Genomic DNA, 23,643 nt, shown 5'->3' with positions numbered 1-23,643 from the left:
GTAACCGTAACAATTGGAAAACAATTAACTGGCTTTAAATTATAGTAGGTATTATCAGCTCAGTCTACACTATCTTCGTCAATAAGAATGTAAATTCTTAACAAATAAAAGCAAAAAATTAAAAGTACTAAATAAACCAGTCGCTCAAGAACTATTGCTTGTTTTTACTTAAAAGAAAGGCTCTGGCTATTGTTTGTGGGGAACGAACAATGTTTTGTGCATTCACACCGCCAGTTGATAACCAGGTTAATTGCCAATGCAATTTGTTGAGAAATATGGAGATGCTGCATACCTAATTGCGGTTGGTTGGAAAAACGCAGCGGTCGCGTAACAAGGATGGCCGGGCCATTAATTCGCGCGGCCGGCGGCGCGGCAAGCTTTTCCTCTGTACATTGCGTGTGTTTCAACTAACCACTGCGCAAGGAAAGTCTCGGTCACGCAATGAACAGAAAACGCTCGCCGCGCCGCCCGTCGCTATTTTTCGTGGCCAGCCCGTTAACACTTTTCCAGGCATAGTGCATATAGTGACCACGTAAAAGTACACAAATATTGGACCTTGCGAGAATGTAAATATGGTACAAAATTAATTGAAGGTCTTAAAATATTAAAAATACAGGTAAACGATATACTATAAATCATTTTGTGTAGCAGTATCTTGTGGTGTGAAAATAGGCTTAAGGTACAAAATTAATTGCGATGTTGTAGCGTATCGCAACCGGATCGCACGACCCACCGCTTAGTCGCGCGACGGGGTCGCTTGCACTGCACCCGTCAGTGCTTCTTATTAATTCATACTAAGCAGTAGGTCCATATAAATACATCCATGCATGATATTAATTTATTAAATTAAGTAAATGAAATTTTAATTTATTACTGTAATTTGTATTTCCATGATATGTTTTTTAATAATTATTTCAAATTGTAATGTAATATAATTAAAATACAATAAACTAAAATAATTAAATGTGATATGATAATTTAAAATATGGAATAAATAAAGCTATATTATTATATTAATATTATTATAAGCATCGGCCACGCGACCTTGGCGGACATGTTGTGTCGCGGTCACCGTCGTGTGTCGCGGTCGTGCGTTGTGGTCGCGGTCGCAAACATCGGAATGCTACCTTTAAGGGAGAATATTTCGGATGCGTTTTTTTTTTATTGATACAACACAATATTCTTTATTGCATACCACAAATCAGTCAAATAAGTTTACAAACTGATAATTTCCAATGTCAGTTCTAAAATTACAAACATTAAGGATTATCATCATCAAGATAGTGACAACCAGCGTCACTGTTTTTAGGGTTCCGTACCCAAAGGGTAAAAACGGAAACCCTATTACTAAGACTTTGCTGTCCGTTCTGTCCCTCTGAACATACGGCTGTCACCAGGCTGTATCTCATGAACCGTGATAGGTGATAGTTAGACAGTTGACGTTTTCACAGATTATATATAATTATGGCCGCTATAACAACAAATACTAAAAAAAAACAGAGGGCTCCCATACAACAAACGTGATTTTTTTGCTAATGTCTAATGAATGTTGTATAGATGGTACGGAACCCTTCGTGCGCGAGTCCGACCCGCACTTGGCCGGTTTTTTTTTTCTTATACAAGAACTGTCATGTTAAGTTCCCAATCCGCACTGGGCCCGCGTGGGAACTATGACCCAAGCCCACTCATTTTGATAGGCCTGTGCCCAGCAGTGGGACGCATAAAGGCTGGGATGATGACGATGATGAACTGTCATAGAAAATAGCACAGCATATTTGCATTTAGTGGACTATGTATACCTCATTCCGACATAAACGATAATACCTACAACTCACTAAGCATGTATTGTTGTTATTTAACAGTTGTGTACAAGTTGAATCATCAATTGTGTGTGTTTATGAATGGAGGCCCTCGGAGGTTGCATGCAAATCAATATGTATTGTATTTTGAAGTTGTTCATATTATACTGTGAAAACTATAGCAGGTTTAAAATTCCTTACTTGTATGTTCAGCTTTAATTTTCACTTTTTTTTTTTTTTTAATGGCGTTTGGGACAATTTTGCCAGCGTCAAGGTTGAGAGCTACAGATGATACTCGATCCGTCGTTTTTTTTATTATTTATACACTTATACACTACTATATGTACTATATGTACAACTATTGACCGTTTAAAAGTCACATATATGTCTATTTAAGGCAGTATTGTTGATGTTAAAGGCATCCATATAACAACCTACAAATGTATCAAACTAGCAGTCCTCTGCAACTTTAAAATACTGGTCAAGTGCGAGTCACACTCGCGCACTGAGGGTTCCGTACATCTCTAAATAAGCTATCCGAACGGAAGTTCCGTGTTACATTTGAGTACAAAATTAAGTTAGCTGTTAAAGGAACAATGAGGGAATTCCAAAGAAAAAATCTCATTTATCATATTTTAGTATATCATCACGAAATTTCAAGTTCAGTCAATGAGAAGTTAAAAAACTTAAAAATATATACTAGGAAAAAAACATTCTGGTAAATTGATGTAACCAGCGTTTAGCTGTTAACTTTTGTTGAGCAAGTGCAACGCTGCAACATTAGGTAACTATCTGTATCTTGTGTTATTTTATTTGCGATTGGTTAACTAATTAAAAGTTAGCTGTTGAATTTTAAGTTAACCCTTCTCCAGGCATAATGCATATAGTGACCACATAAATGTAAACAAATATTCAACCTTGCTACATTTACAATATGGTACAAAATCAAATGAAGTCATTAAAAATTATAATTGTTTTTAAATTTATCCCTCATAGGTAAACACCATAAAACTTTGATTCATTTTGTAGTAGCTTACCTAAATTAGCAGGGCCTGGAAAAGGGTTAGCATAATTGTTTCCTAATTTTATTATATTGCACAATGTTGCTCCACAAAACTTAACTGCAGTGTGGATACACCTACAATAACAAGTGTACAGTCACCTGCATCAATATCTGCCACAACAGAGCATGCGAAAATTACATGACACTTCTACTGGCCCAAGAAATACAGAGTTTTATCAGATATTTATGCATGCTTTATTATGTCAGATATTGATGCTGGTGACTATACATATACATACAGGCAGATGGCAGGAAATGACTTTAATTTTCTTTATTTTAATACTATTTAAAGAAGGCATGGTGTACATTTTCTTAAAACTATACTCAGCGGCAGAAAATTTGGCCCACTACATACAAAATTACCTACAACTGCATACATTTGATGGCCAGATTTTTTGGCGCTCAGGATAGTAACTAGTGATGATTGACTCAAGTTAACTCAAGTTGGGCTTAACTCAAATCAACTCTAGTTGAATTCTCTCCAAGAAGCGAAGTTTGCCAATCATTTGAGACTGCATTCATTCATAACAAGGGATAACTTTAAAGTGCCGGTTATTATTGTTTTATTTATTTGTTGGTTATTATTGTGAATGTGAAAAAAATATCTCTGTTTCATCCAGTTAAGTCAAGTTCAACCCGAGTTAGGTGAATTTTAACTCGAGTTAAATCGAGTTCTGTTTGTCCTGAGTTGGCACATCACTAATAGTAACAACATCCTAAACAACATGAATTCCAACAAGACCAGAAATTTTACAACAAACATCTTTTAGCATGTCAGCAAATAGAATGAGTAGCATGCTTTACTTGATATGGAATTATTTGGATAATAGACAGACAACAGGGGTGTAGCTACTGCCACATCATCCATTGCAGAAATGACAACACAGCTACAGGAGTCAGAACTCACATAAGCTACCAGTATGTGTGCCCCCCAATAAATATAGATACAGAGCTCATCTAGACCCTTCTAATAAAACTTTTGCTTCCAATACAATAGCACTCTTGTATGACGAACCCAAAATTGTGGAAGCGGGAGGTATTCATCAAGCAGTAGGACACTTAGTCCAAGCTTGGGGAATATTTGCAAGCAATACAATATGCAAACAACCTCAATTGCTGACATTGACAGTGTGAACTTGCAATTTTTAAAAAGGGCAAAATATATTGATAATTAAGATCTATTTTTTAACACTTACATTTAATTAGGCAGAAAGTATAAAACATTCAAAATAGGCGGACTTATTGCTATAAGGTAAGCATTGGAATATCGTTCTACTACATTATACAAAACTGGAACACAGTATTCTGTGAATATTTGATGAAATTCTGAATGAACACTTCATCGAATTACTCTTTGTAGAGGCCACGAACGAAAAATGCGCGAAAACCTACTTCTATAGAAAATCTATCCGCTTATTCACAAAACGTGACTCGAGTAGTAGCAGTAGTAAGTAGATCTATAGTGGTTCATTGAGGCCTATTGTAGTAAGTATTGGCGTGAAAAATGGTAAGCTAAACAGAAAATAGTATAGCCAGCGTGTTACAGGGCTTTTAACACGGTATTATTAGCCTACGAGATGTAAATACAAATGCGTGAATACTCACCGAAAAATGGCCACAAGCGACGAAATCTCATAAACTTGAACGATCAACTCATAGCGCTTTCAATTAAATAGAACGTGAGATAGTTTTTACACCGACAGTTTCCCGTACAAATGCACTTTCCAACAGCTTTTACTATTACGGCCTACTATCGCAAGTAGTACAAACAGTACGAAAAATACTCGACGACTGACGTACTTTGCGCGAGGGAGCGGTCGGAATGTAATCAGTAGAGATTAACGAATAAGCTGAATTACACAGCTGCACACGAACACAAACTAAGTGATTTATAAATTCACTAACTGTAGTCCGCATATATGGATTTTATCACAAAACACCATGAAATAATTATTTTAGGCGTCAACGAAGCGATATCCGTCCGTCCCTCCTCCCTTCACCGATAGACAATTTGCTACGTTACGTCGATCATAGATAACGTAGAGTTAAAAACAGTTTTTTTTAATGTGGCCATAACTTTGCTTCTTGCTTGTTCGTAACTTATGATGTAAAAAAAACTCTTTATATATCGTGATACTGTATGTTCACAATAATAAAATTAACGAGTAAAATATCTAGACAGTGAAAAAGTATCCACACCTACCTATACTTAAACTAATTTTTAAAGAAAAAAATATGACTAAGTAATAAATATGACAACGACATTCAAACAAGTAAATGGTAAAAAAACCCAGGACCAAGAAAAAAAAGTAAATTAGGCTAAGCGCGCACGGGTATCATTTTGTCATGGTGACGGTGGGATCTCTCTTTTTTCCTGACTAGTAAAGACAGAGAGATCCGGCTGTCTTAGTTACATGATGTCACCCACCCATACCACAGAATAACTAATAGTACTTACTACCGTACAGAAGGGACGTTCTCCAACAAAAGTCAAGTTTAGGTATAAAACCGTTGCCTACTCTTACGACTTACACGCGAAATTGAAACTTATCGTGTTATTTGAGCGTTCATATTCCGTTGGGCACCGTTGAATCGAAACCGGTTTGGCGCCAAGAGCACAGGGTTCCCCCACTCGCCGATGAATACAGATAACAGTATTATATTAATAGTGGGTATTAATATGAATTCAATAAACTAAACTACCTCGAATAAATAAGTAAATATACTTTAACATACATGACAACAAAGCATGACAATGATAACCTACGTATCTACCTACTACCTTTTTGTATTGGCGAAACCTTGTTTTAGTATCTCTCGGAATGTTGAAAAATTATAATTCCGATTCCTTTATCTTCTTTTTATTTATACATCCGTAAACACAACAATATAACTTGTAGTGAAATAAAATAAGAAGGTACCCACACAAATCACGCAAGACGCGTCCAGCGTGCGAGCCGAGCGGCCGAGCGGCAAGCGGCAACCCATTGCCGTGCGCCTAATGATTAGGCGCGCCAGCCGAACGTACCTAAACTGCGAAATGTCCAACCCCTGCCCATACACGGCTAGTTCTGCATTTTCAAATTTACATGGTCAAAACCGTCCTCGTTCTAGGTAGTCTTCTGTATTTCTTTAGTGCGGATCATTACACACCTTATTGAGTTATTTAACCGATCGCGAGCGCGACGCAAATGTCAAACGGTCCTCACGATACTAACGCCAGCTAGCGATATTTCACATGTCGAAAAACCCTCACTATTTTCTTGTTCTTACGCTCATATTATTTATTATACTATGATAGGACCGAGATTGAAAAATTTGTCATTACGTGTACATTTCGAAGTAAGTTTAACAACATTCCTGATTTCATCGCAGTTCAATGTTATGAATAATAGGATCTTGGATGTTTAATATGTATTTAAGTATATTTTTATTTACAAACTATCTAATATCCAATACTAAAACTATTTATAAACTAAACTATGTTACAAAATAAAAACGTCATACAAATTTTCTGCCCCAGGCATTGACCCCAAGACACTGGCAGCATTACCTCTCTGAACTGTTATTCCTAATCTTTAATAGGATATTTAAATTGATATATAAAACAACATTCTCATCTCAGCAGAGGTTTTTCCGAACCGGTGGTAGATTTTTTTTGACATTCATAAGTGCTTGTTATAGCCTAAATTGAATAAAGATATTTTGACTTTGACTTTGACTTTGATTAAAATTGCAATGACCTAACCGCGCACTAAAACTAACATGCTGTCAAGTTAAACATTTCCACAACGCGTGTCATTTGACGCAAAAACTGTCAAAAGCAATCAAAAAGTCAATTTCCTGTTACTTGAATTCTAGTGAGCAGCTAGCCTTATAATCTTTTTCTTGGACGAAACGACACTAGCGCCAAACATTTGTGAATCGCTGAGCAATCTTGAACATTTTTTGTTGTTTTGTGAAGGAAAATTGTCTCAAGTATCCATGTGTGCACATATTATATGTGTTATGTTGTGTGTGCGTGGTGATTTGTGTTAAATGCTGATAGAAAGAAATTAAAAATCAGGTATATTTTAACAATGAAACTTTCATAAATGTGAAGAAACGCAGTGTTTGGTGTTATCAAGTGCTAGTGAATCCGTCGGGAGGCGGTAATCGTGTACGTTTATTCGCTATTTGTGGATTCTGGATCTCGTCGACTCGGTGTACCATAAACAAAAATGTCAGCGATCCCGATTTTTTGTTTCTCACTGCATACCCATCGTTATACCTTAATTAGATCACACGAATGATATAAAATAATGTTAGACGCTTTCTTCGGAGGTGGCATTGCGTCGGGACGGCGTACCTGAGGCAATAAATCGGCCATAATAAACGTGCGTTTGGTGTGCTCGCGACAGTCTACACCCGATCTCATTGTTTATGTATGGAGTATAAATGAGGAATTTTTATGGGATATTGCGGTGTATTCCCGTTTTAATTGAATATCTGGATACGATCAGGGGTTGTTGGTAGCTGGCGGCGGCGCGGGCCGTGCCACGACCGCCAGCGTCGTTCCGTTCGTCAAGGTTTTTACATATCTCTATTTATAATAATCTCTGGATCGTTGAATGCATAATGAAATACTCGTAATGAAGTGCCGTTCGGTGGATTCGCGGGCCATGTGCCAATTACGGCGCCCGTGACGAAAGGCACAGTCGTATCGTATGTATACAAACGCATTTTGACTCTGTTTACTCTCAAACCATCATCATCTGTCCAAGTTTCTGCCTCCAAAACATTCAGGAAGTGCCCCCTCGCTCATTATAAATGTACATACATCTTGCTTATCTGTAAATATTGTATGTTTATAACAAAGTGCAAGTACTAACTACATGTAAATTTTATGGAACATTTTGGAATGACTAGAAGACATTCTCAATCCTATTAACTTTTAATGTCTTACACTTAATAAGATTAAATAATATTGATTCTGTTTTTATATTACCAAGTTTTACTATTACGTAGGATTAGTTGATCACAAATGATTTTGTTTACAAGTTTATGAATGACAATCTGGCTGGACCAACATCTATTTCGAGATAGTGAGACCTAGTCCATATACTACCAAATATGTGTTGTACACATTAGTGTTACTTCTTTTAGATCTAAATATAAAACTTTTGAAAAATTACTTACGTATTACAGGGATGTCTGTTAACAGAATACCAGCTCTGAACTCCCAAAAACCATTAAAAGAGAATGCGACTGATAATATTTTCAGGATAATGTAAGAATATTTTTAAGGAAAGCTATTATAACTGAAACATTTTAAATTTGCTGACTGGGTAAGTGCTTTTAATAAATTTTGATTTATCTATTTGTGATTGACAATCTTGTGGTTTTATTATAACTTTTTATGTTATTTAGTATTTTGATTTAGTTTTTTGCTATCCTATTTTTTTCGTACTAAAAAGTATTTAAATTGATTGACAAATCAAACACCTATTGGGAATCATAATTATTTAATCTTTCTAAAACATAACAATTCGGTATATATGTTCATACCCAAGTGGTGTCAATAAAATCTTAATAACCCCTTGTATGCGGGAGGGGTTAAAGTAGTGGATTCTAGTCTCATCTGTTTTAATAAGAGCAAAATCTGCTGATTAAAAAAAATACAAAAGATATCCTTAAATTTTACACGGATCCATGCATCCGCATACGAAGGGTTAAAAAAGGTTCTGCTGCAGCAACCACATATTTTAACTCAAATCACAAATCAACTCAAATAATTTCACTAACTCTAAATTACCAGTAGTCTTAAGGACATTTCCCGCACAAAAAAGTTAGGGACTAATGTAGTCTCTAGGACGCGTGACTGGGTTAAAAATCAATGATTTGATTAAATCCACAGATTTAGAAATAACATGTTTAATAATTTTGTCAATGACTGGTGTCTTTTTGCATCTGAGAAATCAATAAAATGACTATACTACTTGATCTACAAGAAAAACGAGTATTCCAGCCATTTCAGCGAACAAATTATCATTCATTCATTCAATTCCTAGTTAGTTATTTAATTTACTATAAATAAACAATTCTAAAGTTGTAATTCAGCAGCAGCTGAAGTATCTATTGCCCCAAATGATTGCTTAATCAAAAGCATACTTAAACTGTATGATAAAATAACAAAAGAACACAATGTTTAGATCTCCTGTTTGTTCCTCCTTTGAAAAATCAAAATTTCATAAAACACACTGAATCCCATGTGTGTCATATCTATATGTTGACATTAGCAAAATATGCTTAGGCACTTGTTCCACTGATGTAGAGAAGCAATATAATAGTTGACCACTGGCTGTTAAAATTGCTGGCAAGAACTCTCTGTTCACTATGTCGCATTAATATCTTGCAGCAACAATGTTCTTGGCTGTCAGACAAAAAACACTAGTTTTTATTTGCATGTGTGACTAGCCTCATTGGAAGAATCGATGGCCAAATTCATCAAACACTTCTCCTGCCACTATTCTCTGGCTGAAAAAAAAAAGAAATTGGACCTACAAACTAACATCTCGCTGCTCGCTAACTTGTATTTACTGTATAGCTCTACTCACTTCTCATTAATCGTGCGTGAGTGGTGGGACAAGTGCCTAAGATAGCAAGGCTGAGGCTGAAACCTGTAAATAAAGGCGTAGACTTGTAATATTTTTGCATAGTGTGGTATACTATGATCTCAATAACCACAAATAATACAAATTCTTGGTTAGTATAGTTTATAGGTTGACCTGTAATATTATGACTTGTTGTTAAAAGTTTTCATCAAGTACTAAAACATAACACGAAACACGTGATCCTAGGTCCTCCTGGGCAACTTGTATTCCAATGGGGTAATAAAAAGAATCACTTACATAAATTGTTATATTTATCTTATCTTATGACTTATGACACAATTATATTCACAAAATTGATAAAATTCACCAAAATAAGTTAATTATCTATTAATTGGACCAAACAAAACCCCATTGTGTAATCAATGAGCCGATTTGCAAAATTTTGTTTGGTAGTGTAGTTGATACTTCCCATTAAAAGTTTAGTACAGTTTTGAAAATAAACAACCTCTGAAATAAGACATTAGTTCCACCACCGGCGAGTAGCGATAATTTTTTTTTTTTATGAAAATTGTATCGCTTTTGTCGAGCGACAAATTTTGATACTAAAAAAAACACTTCTTACTCTCGGCGGGGGTAGTGCCTAAGTTTTTGAAATAGGTTTGTAGTGACTCCTAGCGCCATGTAGTGAACAACAATAGAAACTCCTACCATGTTCTACATCGCGCTATCGAAGTTTCTCAACGCGGTCGCATATATACAAGCTCCGACGCTCTTCCTTCGGACTTCGGTCCCCAGGCATAACACCTGCCTGGAGAGAGATCTCTCTATTGGAGCTCCCCCCACAGGTTTTAGTTTTTGTTTTATATTCTCAGTGTTAACATGGTTTGTTTTTTTGTATACAGTCAAGTTGGCGAAGGCACGCAGGGGAATGATAAAGGAGAAGGAGAAAGGCGGTGGCGTCCGCCTTAAAGACGAGCCCAGCGACCCTGCTGAGCCTGGTAAGACTTAAGCTTGAAACACACAGAGAGCGGTGGCGGGGCGGTGCGGCGCGGCGCGGAGGCGGTACCGGTACCGGTTGTAATATTCGAGCTAACATGAAAGAGGGCACACAGAATACCGCGCGGGAAATAAGCGTGGCGCAGTATTCTGCTCGTATATTACAATTACAACCTGCGCCGCACCGCCTCAGCTCCGCCTTCACTCTCGCTCGCCCTCTCACTCTCGTATTAAATAATATTAGCGTAAGCGGGACGGCAAGATACGAAGTTCGAAAGCTGCTTGAAATGTTAGCCGTGAACCCAAGATAAGCATGGGAATCGACATACTTTATCATGCGAAATTTCCATGATAATAAATTAATTTGGTAGGTGAAATGATTTGATTATATTTACAGCTTGTTTGACGTTAAAATGTAATATTCATCATCCCAGCCTATATACGTCCCACTGCAGGGCACAGGCCTCCTCTCGGAATGAGAGGGCTTGGGCAGTAGTTCCCACGCGGGCCCAGTGCGGATTGGGAACTTCACACACACCGTTGAATTGAAAAGAAAATACATTTATTTAACGCCATAAAAAACAAACATAGAAACAAACAGAACAAATAAAGACATACATGACGCTAAACAGGGGGAATTGCTTTGCAGGTTTGTTGTGCAGGTTTCCTCACGATGTTTTCCTTCACCGTAAACCTTGTGGTAAATTTGAAATGTAATTCCGCACATGAATTTCGAAAAGAGGTGCGAGCCGGGGTTTGAACCCACGATCCTCTGCTTGAGAGGCCATAGGTCAAACCACTCGGCCACCACGGCTGAGCTTCATTGATAAAATGAAATCAAAAATAGTTGTGTTTTTATCTGAATACATTTAGTTGAATTAACACACATAATGTCATTTAGATCATCAGAAAATATTGGGCACATATTTTTTTATTTTGTCAATAACAGAAACCTGCTAAGTGAGAGTCGGACTCGTGCGCGAAGGGTTCCGTACCATTATCACACCATATTGTACCATTAGACATTAGCAAAAAAACGGCAAAAAAATCAAGTGTATGGGAGCACCTTAAAATATTTATTTTATTCTGTTTTTAGTATTTGTTGTTATAGCGGTCACAATCCTACTAATATTATAAATAAAAAAAAAAATGTGAAAGTTTGTGAGTGAGTGAGTATGTTTGTAACTTCTTCACGCTGAAACGGCTGGACGGATTTGGATGAAATTTGGCGAAAAGTTAGTTTATAACCTGGATTAAAACATAGGATACTTTTTATCCCGATATTCCCACGGGATAGGGCTAACATCTTGAAATATCAACCGCTGGGCTTAGAGTCATGAAATTTGGTATGTAGGTAGTTGGACGTGGAATAACACATAGGCGACTTTTTGATCCGATATTCCCACGGGATACCTAGGGATAAAATCTTGAAATAATAACCACTGAACTTAGAGTCATGAAAATTTGGTATGTAGGTTGCTGAATGTCTAGAAAAACACATAGACTACTTTTTGACCCGATACTCCCACGGGATACCTAGGAATAAAATGTCGAAATAACAACCGCTGGGCTTAGAGGCATGAAATTTGCTATGTAGGTAGCCGGACGTCTGGAATAACACATACGCTACTTTTTATCCCGATATTCCCACGGGATAGTTTTGTAACTAAGGGACCCCATATATCCCTGTATTACTATTATTATTATTTAGTAATTTTTTCTTTAATTGTATACTGTAGTTTTTAAGTATTTTATTTGTAATTATTTTATTTTGAGAAAATTACTTTTTGCCAAGTTTCATGCGGCGCATTCTTCTTGGCAATGATGGTCTTTCCGAAAGCGCTGGTAGTTTAAAAAATGACGTGTAAAAGTGCCCATTGTGGCCTATTTACTGAATAAATGATTTGAATTTGAATTTTGAATTTGAATTACGATAGGGAAATTTTTGAAATTTCAGCACTGGGTTTAGAGTCTTGAATTTTGTACAGTTATTCACAACACAACCTCAATGAAGACCACAATATAAATTTTGGAAATTTCCAGGGGAATTTTGTAAAATCCCGAAAATTTCAATTGCAACTATCAGACCGAATAGTTTACACGTGCGAAGCCGCAGGTAAAAGCTAGTAATACATAATCGGTGAGAATTTCAAGTGTCGAACTATTACAGTTCAGAGATAGAGCCCTGTGACAGACGGACGGACAGACATACAGACAGCGGAGTCTCAGTAATAGGGTTCCGTTGGTACCCTTCGGGTACGGATCCCTAAAAATTACACAGATAAATCGCGTTCAAGTTTGGGAGTCCAGGAGGAGTCCAGGCCTGTGACGTCACGCCGTGCTGAAAAATGTCGCACGGTGTGACTTGGCACGGAATTTTAATTGGCTATAATTATTTTCATATTTTTTTGTTTAATTGACAAAAGAAAAAATACTTGTCCGATATTTTCTGGCAATCTAACTAATTAGATTTATTAAAACACTATCCTTTTTTTTAGTACAATATAGGCTTGCGTTTGGCCACAATCGCGCCTGATGGAAAGCGAAGATGAGGACTACAAATCGTAGGCTACGATGGAGCACGCTTGCCTAGTAAATGCTCATTCACCCTAGACTTGAAATTGACAAAATAAAACCTACTATATCCAGCGGGGCTACTATGAAATTCATCCCTCTGACGCTTATACTATTTAATAGGAGAGTGAGAGGGACGGTACGATACGAACTTCGACTTTCGAATTTCGGAGTAGACCCCCAGCTCCAAACTGACCGCGATAACGATATAAAATGCAAGTATCTAAACATATGATCATAATCGTATTGAATAATAGAACAATAGGCATACGGCGCGGTGAAAGCCCGATCTCATATCGTCCGTGCGTGTAATTGATTCGTCTTATTTGTGGTAAGGATCATATATGTATACGCGCATGGAGAATTATATAATTCCAATGTGCAAGTAGGTATGGATACGTGTGTATATTTTTAATAGAGACATTAAAAAACAAGTGAGTTACGCAGAATAACTTAGGCGCGTAATAAACTGTATTGAGGCATGCGAGTGTGGAGTTGAGGAGACTGAATCGCGTGCTAGGGTAAAACCTTTTCACAATAAAATTCATGGTGATTTCTTTGACAGATTACCACAACATCTTCTGCTGATGACTATACAAAAATAGTTACTTTGAATCGTTTTTTTGTGAATGTCAATTACTCAATGCGGCGATTCGACTTGCCTTTGTCGCATTTTCATCTCGATCGAGTCAGCTGCGTCGTCAAAATAAACATACATGTGAATAATTCGTGAAAGGTGTACTTTGAAATAATTGTCACCGTTTTGCGTGATTTGATTTCCATCAATTACTATCAGGAAATGAACGCGCAGTTTGCAATTGTAATATGCAGGAAATCCTGACAATAAAAGGAACCAACTGTACCACTACCATGAGTTTACAGTGACCGTACTCGATAGCGACGGCGTAAATTATTTAATTTTGTAGAGGCGCTGTACAATTCTCCATACAAATAATTTACGCCGTCGCTATCGAGTACGGTCACTGTAAACTCATGGTAGTGGTACTGTTGGTATCGTAATATATTTGTCGTTTACGTATACGGTCTTAAGCTAGAAACACACTGACGCCGGAGGCGGAACAGTGCGGTTCGGCGCGGAGGCAGTGTCGATTGTAATATTCGAGCTAACATGAAAGAGGGCACACAGAATACCGCGCCACGCTTATTTCCCGCGCGTTCTGTGTGCCCTCTTTCATGTTAGGTCGAATATTACAACCGGTACCGCCTCCGCACCGCCCCGCCACCGCTCTCTGTGTGTTTCAAGCTTCCAGAACATTACCCACCGCCGTCAAGGAAGCGTTTAGCTATAGACTATTTGCTCGCTCAAGAAACGAACAATATTTAAGATCCCGTGGCAGTAAAAGAGACACAATATGTATCGCACATGAACTCAAAAACTGTCGTCACTCAAAAGCCTAAAATTTTGAATTACGACAGTTTTTGACTTCATGTGCGATATTATAGTAATTTAATCGCTGTTCACACTGCCGGCGAGAACTCTGTCCACTAGTGCTGTCACAAACAAAACTCGCTCAGCGATGCTCGCTTGGCAGTCAGAACCGACTCGGCAAAAATGCCGAGAGAACAAACAGCGGTTATTTTACTCGAGTGCGATTAATCACCCATTGCACTCGTACAGTCACCAGCGCCAATAACTGACACAACAAGCGTGCATAAATATCTGATACGACTCTATTTCTACGGCCGGAAGGACGTGTCATATTTTTTTGCACGCTCCGCTGTGGCAGATATTAATGCTGGTGACTGTACACATGGTTATATCTAGTCCAGCGGCAAAACTATTGTAACTGCACACTCGCTTCTTGCTGCTCGCCAAATCGCTTCTAGTTCGTCGGCTGAGAGACCAGTGCTTTATATTCGTATGCGGATGAATATTCGAGCATTTTGACCGGACCGACATCCTCTAACTAACGCTTATTTATTACCATAACGGAAAAACAAGTCTCAACTTTGATCAAACTAGATTAGCATTGGTTTCAAAGAATAAAGCAATCTCGATCTGTCTCTGGGATCGGTGATCGCTTTCTTGGAATGCTCTTTCTCAAAAGCTGCGCTTGAATAGAAGCTCTTAAAAGGAGCATTGTCTTAAAAAGGGAACTTCCCATTAGGTGCCTTTACTCAAAAGGTGTAATTTTTCAAATCGTACCAGAAAGTACTTTTCGCTAAATATACACATTTTGTTTAATACGAGTGCAATTGTAATTTCACCGTTTTTCACGACATTTTGAGAATTTAGTACATTTAGGGAAAAAACTATGTTTTGGAAAACTGACAAATGTACGTATGTTCACTTTTTGAGGTAGTGCTCATTTTTGAAAGGTACGTTTTACGATACCTAAGCCTATACTTATAATATGAAATAACCTATGTGAAACCCAAGGTCATTTTCAACCAGGCCACGGCTCCCGCCCGCCGTCAGCGTCGCTGCCGACCCCGGCGGCGCTGAAGAAAGAGCCCGACGAGCCGGCGCACAGGGTCAAAATGGAGCCCCACTCGCAGGAGGACTCTGCGGGGGACCTCGGCGTTGACGGCATCAAGACTGAGATTGATGGCCTCATGGACAATGATGGTAAGAAAGAGCTGTGGATTGGTGGTACACGCCCACGCCCAATCGCAGAACTGTGCGGACGATCTTGGTGTTGACGGCATCTAGACAGATTGGTGGTATCATGGACAATGATGGTAAGAGCTGTAGACTGGTGGCACAGCCCCACTCGCAGCAGGATTCTGCTGGTGTTCTCTTCGTCGACGGCATCAAGACTAAGATTGATGGCCTCATGGACAATAATGGTAAGAGGTGTAGACTGATGCTACAGCCCTATTCGCAGGAGGACTGTACGAACGATCTCGGCGTCAACAGCATTGGTGCTAGCATCTCAGATGCGATGATATTCTGTATGGAGACTGAGATTTGGGGCCTCATTTATTTATTACTCATGGATAATGATGGTATAAAAGAGCTCTAGACTGATAGTGGTAATACTGATAGTTAAGATGAGGTCGAAAAGGACCCCACTAAAACTGCTGGCGACCTCAACTTTGACGGCATCAGCACAGATTAAGGACGTCATGGACGATGATGGTAAGAAGTTTTAACCGGATTACACCGGTCAAAACATTCGTGATTGTTAACTAAATAACGGGGCTGGATGGATAAGAAGCAAGGCCATCCAGGTAGCCTGGATGCGTCCTGTAGGAGTTCCGGTCTGCTCTGGGGAATTTGAACTACAGTACGATATCAGCGGAAGAGGAAGAAAAAAAAGTAGCAGGAAAATGTAATGTAGTTAGTATGGTCTAAAGGCAAATTTCATCACATTGAGTGATATTGTGATGTGATCACAAGAGTGAAATCTTATATGTATTCGTATCGTACGGCTCTAAATATTTTAGTGATCTATTTCAATGAAGGTTAATATGGGACATTTCACCAGGTGACCCTACAAAATCGCCGTCGTGCGAGATGGGCGGGCCCGGTTCGCTCAAGTCGGAGCGCCTCTCTTCAGACTCGAACGATGTGCTGGACCCTCAAACAGGGCTGCGAGGATCTTCAGGCAATATGCAGGTAATTAGCGCCAACTTCACCATATTGATACATATATTATTTAGTTATCGTTATAAAATACAACATTACAGTTATAAAACCAATGCGCTGTAAAATTGTATTGTACATACGAGTAATTACATTTATTTTAATTACCACTACTTAGGGGCCACTCATAAAGTACGTCACACCAATTTTGACCATTTTGACCATTCTTGTCACACGTTTTGCTATGAAATTTGCAATTGATTCTGTTCCTGTGCCACAAACCGGATGACCCCTCACCCTCCTCTAAATTTGTGACGTATTTGTGGATAACCCCTTAGGGATGATAGTAAAGATTAGATGATAGTAGCTACAACCTGCAATAAAGCAAATCGTCGTTATCAGCATCATTGCTTTCTCCAGGACGGCAATCAGAACTGCCGCAACCCGAACGGAGGGCCCGAGATGGGCTCGTGCCGCATGGGCGGCGGGCCCATGGGCCCAGGGGTCTCTATGGGCATGTCCAGCGAGGCCCAGACTCTGCCGTCGAATATGAGCAGCAAACAGTCTGGGAGCATGGAGGTAATGTTACAATACGGAAGACCGCATTTGCAATACAGAAAATAAGGGTTCCGTTTTTCAAATTTTGGCTACGGAACTCTAATAAACGGTTAAGTGCTAGTCCGGACTCGCGCATTGAGGGTTCCGTACAAATCCTACCAATATTATCAATGTGAAAGTTTGTGAAGATGTTTGTATATTTGTTATTCAATCACGTCTAAACCGCTGAACCGATTTTGATGAAATTCGATATACAGATAGTTTGAGTGCTGGGGAAGGGCATAGGATAGTATTTATCACGGAAATTTCTATAGTTCCCGCGGGATAGCGATAAAGAATACTACGCGGACGGAGTCGCGGGCAACAGCTAGTAATATTATAAATTAAAATTCTGTATTCTGTTATCTCGTCACGTTTAAACCGCTGAAACGATTTAGATTAAATTTGACATGAAGATAGTTTGAGAACGACAAACGAATTCTTCGCATACCTACTAGTGTTTGTTTACATTCTGTCGTTTGACCTGTCCTCTCCCAGAGGCACAAATTTGTGCCCAAATTCCTTTGATCCTGTTATCCTGGGAGATGACAGATTAAAAAAAGGAAATACAAAAAGGTTACAAAAAAGTGCTAAGTACAAAGGCGGACTTATCCCTGAAGGGAACTCTGCCTGAGCAATCAAAATAAGGATTGACAAATAGAGCAAAACATTTGAGTAAATATAAATGCATTTGTAAACCCTAAGTAAGTACCTAAATAAATACAATATATACATATAATAGTCTTGGGCAAAAGCAAGTTGCGTAATAAAAAACAAATAATACAGGGATAAACAGAAAAGAAACCTCGTTAACACCGTTGTTTGTTTCAGCAGCAGAGCCAAATCTTCGTGTTCTCCACTATAATGGCCAACAAAGGCGCAGAGGCGGTCATTGCCGGCCAGCATCACTCTATCATCTCCTATCACTGCGCTCAGCCCGGCACCAAGAAATATTTGGAGGTACGTAGAAATTGGGTATAGAACGTGAGGATGTCTTTATAATCTTTATATCGAAAGTTGGGTTGCCAACTTGCCACATTGCAGATTTCAGGATCATTTAGATTACTACAGTGTCACTGAAACTGTACAAGGAATACAAATTAAAACTAAATTTAAACTTAAATCTAGATTAGTTCAAATACACCACGGCTTTTTGAACACCACCTTGAGGTGATTTGGTGTCCATCGAACTTAGTGATCGGGCATTCCAGTTTCATTTATTCCATTTCATTTTGAAAATGATAAAGGGATTTCCGATTGGACAATTTTTTACTGAGTAGTAAGCTAATTTGTCAATTGTATTTTTTTTCTTTAATTTTGTACCTACGATAACGGTTAAAGTAAAAATTTATCATACATATTTTCGTCGCTCAGATTTTTTACATAAAGTAAAGTTCCCACAGCTTGAAAGTTCAAAGTGAAAAGACATAGAATATTAGTAGTTGGAGTAAAAATTTCACAACACATAGTGAACTAAAGCGGATAACTTGCGTCTTTAATCGTGTTTAGCTCAACATGTTTCGGAATGATTCGTGTTCGTTTTATTTCATGATAAATGAATCTCACGATAGTTCCATGTTCAAATTATTGAATTAAGGCAACCCCTTAATACTTTGAATTTGAACGCCAAACCACTCAGTATCCAATACGATGTTGTTACAACAAAATATATATTACATAAGTGCATTGTGAACCGCGGCACCTGAGTAAACGTAAAATTGGCGTGGTAAATGGCCAGATACGTGTGACGGAACCAAGGCTGTCTCACCACCTAATATGATCGGAATTAAATAGATTAGGACTTGAATGAGCGGCGGAAAATAGGTTTTTTATTGGTGTTTAGCTCGTAAAGATTGAATAATGTATTTCCATGAAAAAGTCCGGATCTCATTCGGAAAAGACGGCATCCGAAGTGTCAATCAATTATTGTATTAAATGAAATGAGTGACTTTCTCATATCCGTTAATAGAACTTTGTTTTCCAAAAGTTTTATTGACTAAAATTGGAACTTTATTATTTAGTTTTTCTGTGCATCCATGTCTCAGTTTGTATTTTCGAAGTGGTTTCACGGGATAACCGTAAAAGTAACAAATTTTGGAGTTGAAATAAATAAATACAAAAAGACTCCAAAAAACCAATCATAATTTGATTGCTTATTAGCGACATCTCTTGTCTGGGTGAGCGGTTAGTTTCGAAAGAGTGTGACGTCTGTCGACGAAACATAGATGTCGCTAGTGCTGCTGCTTAAGTAGCATAGAAGAAATAAGCAACCTCAGATATGTATGCATAGGAAAAAAATCGTGTCTAGATTCCTGTCCAGCAGTGGTGTAGGGGTTATAGCACGCAGCACGGATTGCTGAGGACCTGGGTTCGATTCCCAGTGCTGGTCTCATTTTCTGGCTTTTCTGTGCATCCATGTCTTCGTTTGTATTTTCGATTTAGTGCCAGTAGGGCTACTTCGAAATTCGAAAATCGAAGTTCGTATCGTACAGTACAGTCTCTCTCGCTCTCGTACGAATTAATATTAGCGTCAACGGGACGGTACGATACGAACTTCGATGTTCAAATTTCGTAGTAGCCCTACAGATGTCAAAACGGGCATGAGCTATAATTTGGGACTTATGTCGTGAAAAAAATCCTTGAATTGTCATACAAAATGACAGATCTTAAGTGTGTCCCAAATTAACGCTCGTGACTGTACGACGGGTACTGAATGAAACTAATTGAGAGAGCAGGATATAATAAGATGGAAAACGATTATGCACTGGCCGGATCCCATGTGGCCATAGTTTGTATGTATGTAAAAATAAAAAAATAGAAATACAGATACATACACAGAAAGGCTAGTTTACAGTGTATGCATTTTTCGCCTCGTTAATCAATGGTTTTAACTAACCGTTACCCGCGACTCCGTCCGCGCAGAATTCGTTTATTACTATCCCGCGGGAACTATGCAATCCTTTGCCTTTCTCCGTGACTCAAACTATCTGTACTTATACTGAATTTCATCTAAATCGGTTCACAAACAAACAAACAGACTTACAAACTTTCGCATTTATAATATTAAAGGGATTTAATGTGTAGAGCTCTAGCATACAATCTGCGACCTTCTACGTATACGCTAACAGTGGAGACTGACCCACTAAACAAACCACGTTTTTTATTACAGAAGCACCCGCTCAAAATGGGCCAATTCAATAAACAAAGCCCAGCACAATGGTTAAACAACCTAGCAATGGCCAAGACCAGAGGCGGTATGCGCGGCGGGCCCAACATGATGGGCGGGCCCAACCAAATGGGCCACATGATGGGTGGGCCCATGGGACCCATGGGTCACGGCGGCATGGGCCACATGGCGCCCAACATGATGGGTCCGAACAGGATGGGCGGGCCTGGGAACCAGATGATGATGATGAAAGGTGGCCCCGGGCAGATGGGACAAATGGGGCCGGGCATGGGTCCCATGGATGGGTTTCCAGGGAGCACCCCGTCCTGTGGTGTCATGGACGGCCTCGGTGCTGATGGTGAAATGCCCTGGGACACCGTGAGTATCTATTCTTTACAAATCTCACTTACTCTAAAATGATAATCCTACTGCTAAATAATTGCAATGCTTGTGCAATATTGTCCCGTTTTTACGGCTAAACTCCTAAAATAATTCATTTTGTCTCGTCAACCCGGCGACACCTAGTGTCAATATAATATATTACAGTTTTGTCAAAGTTTCATGAACAACATGTCTTTGTGTTGTCAGTGGATTTTAAAGGGTTTAAGTTGTCCCAATTGTGGTGTTTTTAACTGACTTTAAGAAAGGGAGGAGGTTGTCAATAATTAGCATCTGTGCACCGAATAAAAATATTAGTAAAAGATGACCACCAGTTGATATGAAGTTACTGTAATTTAGATTAGACAAACTACGAAGCGAGGACCTCGAAATTAATTTTCTACTAGTTTGAAATCCCTGCCCCAGCACAAATCAGCAGGAGTGGACTTATAGTCTTCTACCTTACCTACATATTATCTCAAGCACACCCAACACTGAAGCTAGCCCGTGCTGAGTCCAGTGATTTCAAATTTGGTAGAAAGTAATTTTAGTGGTTTTTTGGAGTCGGTTCAACTTTTTGTTTTACCATTGAACTTTTTCGTTATAGAAAAACCCCTCCGTAATGTCGAACGGCATGTCGAACGGTCCCGGCGCGCTGCCGGCGTGTTCTGAAGCCAACACGTCCGACGCACCCGCTAGCTCTGCGTCCGATACGCCTTCCACCCCCTCGGACTGCCAGGGTGGACCCAAAGGTATGCCCTGTCAAGTAATACTAAGTTACTGTTAAGATAGTAAACTATGTTACAAACCCAAGACGCTGCCGGTGACTTTTGACCGTGACTGACGAACCTAGGGGCGTTTGTTTATTCTTTGACCCCATGATTCCGTCCCTGTAAGCTAAAGTAAGCAAAGCGCTTACTCCGTCTTCTGTTAATATGAAATCTCTTAACTTGCTACACCTTGCAATGTGGAAAGCAAGGGTAAACCACCAACTAAACAAATCTTCAACCGACGACCATGTCTATTCTGTCAAGATTGAGAAGACGAATGACTTAAGCTGCGCCTCGACTGCATCGGAATCGAAACGCATAGAGCGGACGGATTTGTTGTTTTGTATAGAATTCTATAGCGCAGAAATGCCGATCCAGTGCACGCAGTACTATAGAAATCTATGCAAAGCAACGAATCCGTACGCTCCAATTCCAATGCGATGGACGCGCATCTTTAGAAGAGACAAACCATAGTCTTTAATTTTTTTTTTATGTATTGGTGTAGTTACGTTGATTGATATGTCGTTCCAATGTTTAGGGTTCGTAATATATCTTTAATTTTGAATAAGCTATGTAAATGTATATAATTCTTCTAACCTTCAAAAGGGTTTAATTCTTGATTTACTAACAAAACCAATTCAAACAGTAAAACATCTACAATGCTATCTGTCTATTACAGGTGTTAAAATTCCAGACGAGAACCTAACACCGCAGCAGCGAGCGCACCGCGAGGAACAACTGGCCACAATCCGGAAGATGCAGCAGATGCTGTTCCCGGAGAGCGGAGGCCCCAACCCAAACCAGCCCGGGGACCCCTCCCAGCCCTCCGGAGAACACAATCCACCCAACTCAACCGCAAACATGAACATGCCTTTCCCTGGCATGGGCCCCAATGGACCCATGAACTCTGGGCCGAACGGACCCATGGTTTCCATGTCAAACAGCATGAACTCAGGACCATCCTGCACCATGGCTGGCCCTATGGGCCCTAATGGACCCATGGGCGGCCCCATGGGACCTATGGGGCCTAATGGTCCTATGGGTCCGATGGGCATGGGGACACATGGGCCATGGTAACATGGGCCCGAACGGCATGATGGGGCCGAACGGGCCTATGATGGCGGGGCTTGGGCCTAATGGGCCCATGGGTCCGATGTGTGGGATGAAGGGCATCAGAGGGCCATGCGGGGGGCCTGATATGAAAACTGGGATGTGCACAGATATTCATATGGGAAGAGGATGCGGTGGTCCCATGGGGGTAAGTTTAATGTCAGCTTGTCATATTTTTGTATCGGATTTCCCTTATAAGTTTTAGTTTCTTTGTTTCGTAATGTATCGCATTTGAAATGTCTGTTTACTTCTGATATTTAGAGGCATTTTATGATTGATGATCCCTGTACATACCGATGTAGACCTTCACAAAAAAAAAACATCTTTTTTTGACATCACTAAAAGTCCCATTGCAAGTATCATAAGTCTTAACTGCGTCTGTTTTTCAACATTCACCTACGTTATCTGTGAAAAGAAAAATAAGAGAATCTGTCAGCATTTCTGTGTATCTGTGTTGTTCGCCAACTTATTGCAACTTTTGTTCACAGCGTATGCCCAATCCTATGGGTGGCATGGGCGGGCCTAAGCCCTGTATGATGGGCGGGCCGCACATGGGCCCGAGAATGATGCCTGGGCCTAACATGAACGCTATGAATGGTAAGATTTAATACCAGCCATGCTTATGAAGTTTTTTTTTTATTCATTTGGATTGTGTATTTCAGAAACCTTGTAAGTCATATTTTTTCCAGTGTCACTTGAAAAAAAAAAAACATGCTTTTTTGCTGACTTTACTTTTTGTTGACTGTACTTGCATTGTCATCCAAACTACATTTCTGTACCAATGTCAAGTCAATGCAATTAACCGTTGAGGAGTTCCGTTCTGCGGAACAAATCTTCAATTTACCCCGTCTCGCTCTGCTCAGCAGTTTCCACCAGAACGGTGCTGTGCGAGGATGGGTAAATGAAGCGTTTCTATTAGACGACCGGATGGCCAAGTCGTTAGAGAACCAGACCAGGTGGTAGGACCTCGTGCAAGGTCCGCCCGGATTGCTACCACCATCTTGCTCGCTAATCCTGCCGTGAAGCAGTGCTTGCACTGTTGTGTTT

General features: G+C 39.4%; 3 protein-coding genes across 3 annotated transcripts in view; 2 read left to right on the top strand and 1 right to left on the bottom strand.

Annotated features, from left to right (window-relative positions):
- Positions 1 to 4,883, bottom strand: part of p120ctn (adherens junction protein p120) — a 61,570-nt gene extending 56,687 nt beyond the window's left edge. The window contains exon 1 of the mRNA XM_074102907.1: positions 4,468 to 4,883. The gene's annotated coding sequence lies outside the window, so the exon portion shown is untranslated. The remainder of the gene's footprint in view (positions 1 to 4,467) is intronic.
- A 1,873-nt stretch (positions 4,884 to 6,756) lies between these two features.
- Positions 6,757 to 23,643, top strand: part of LOC141438749 (protein BCL9 homolog) — a 37,998-nt gene continuing 21,111 nt past the window's right edge. Inside the window, exons 1-9 of the mRNA XM_074102691.1 lie at positions 6,757 to 7,021; positions 10,358 to 10,453; positions 15,442 to 15,615; positions 16,478 to 16,608; positions 16,996 to 17,154; positions 18,007 to 18,132; positions 20,342 to 20,716; positions 21,324 to 21,468; positions 22,166 to 22,519. Coding sequence (XP_073958792.1) covers positions 10,384 to 10,453; positions 15,442 to 15,615; positions 16,478 to 16,608; positions 16,996 to 17,154; positions 18,007 to 18,132; positions 20,342 to 20,716; positions 21,324 to 21,468; positions 22,166 to 22,519 — 1,534 coding nt within the window. The 5' untranslated portion in view covers positions 6,757 to 7,021; positions 10,358 to 10,383. The remainder of the gene's footprint in view (positions 7,022 to 10,357; positions 10,454 to 15,441; positions 15,616 to 16,477; positions 16,609 to 16,995; positions 17,155 to 18,006; positions 18,133 to 20,341; positions 20,717 to 21,323; positions 21,469 to 22,165; positions 22,520 to 23,643) is intronic.
- Positions 22,542 to 23,204, top strand: LOC141438575 (uncharacterized). Its single transcript, XM_074102445.1, has 2 exons — positions 22,542 to 22,744; positions 23,085 to 23,204. Exons 1-2 carry the CDS (start codon positions 22,550 to 22,552, stop codon positions 23,202 to 23,204), a joined length of 315 nt encoding a protein of 104 aa, XP_073958546.1. The 5' UTR covers positions 22,542 to 22,549.

The sequence above is a fragment of the Choristoneura fumiferana genome, chromosome 19 (assembly GCF_025370935.1).
Source record: "Choristoneura fumiferana chromosome 19, NRCan_CFum_1, whole genome shotgun sequence".
In the NCBI taxonomy this organism is placed as follows: Eukaryota; Metazoa; Arthropoda; class Insecta; order Lepidoptera; family Tortricidae; genus Choristoneura; species Choristoneura fumiferana.
The sequence above is the reverse complement of the archived record's forward strand: the minus strand, read 5'-3'. Positions and strand labels throughout refer to the sequence as shown.

Coding starts and splice junctions, on each gene's coding strand:
- LOC141438575 (XM_074102445.1), top strand. CDS start 22,550: ATGGGCCATGGTAACATGGGCCCGAACGGCATGATGGGGCCGAACGGG. Junction 22,745..23,084: donor GATGCGGTGGTCCCATGGGG/GTAAGTTTAATG, acceptor TTTTGTTCACAG/CGTATGCCCAATCCTATGGG.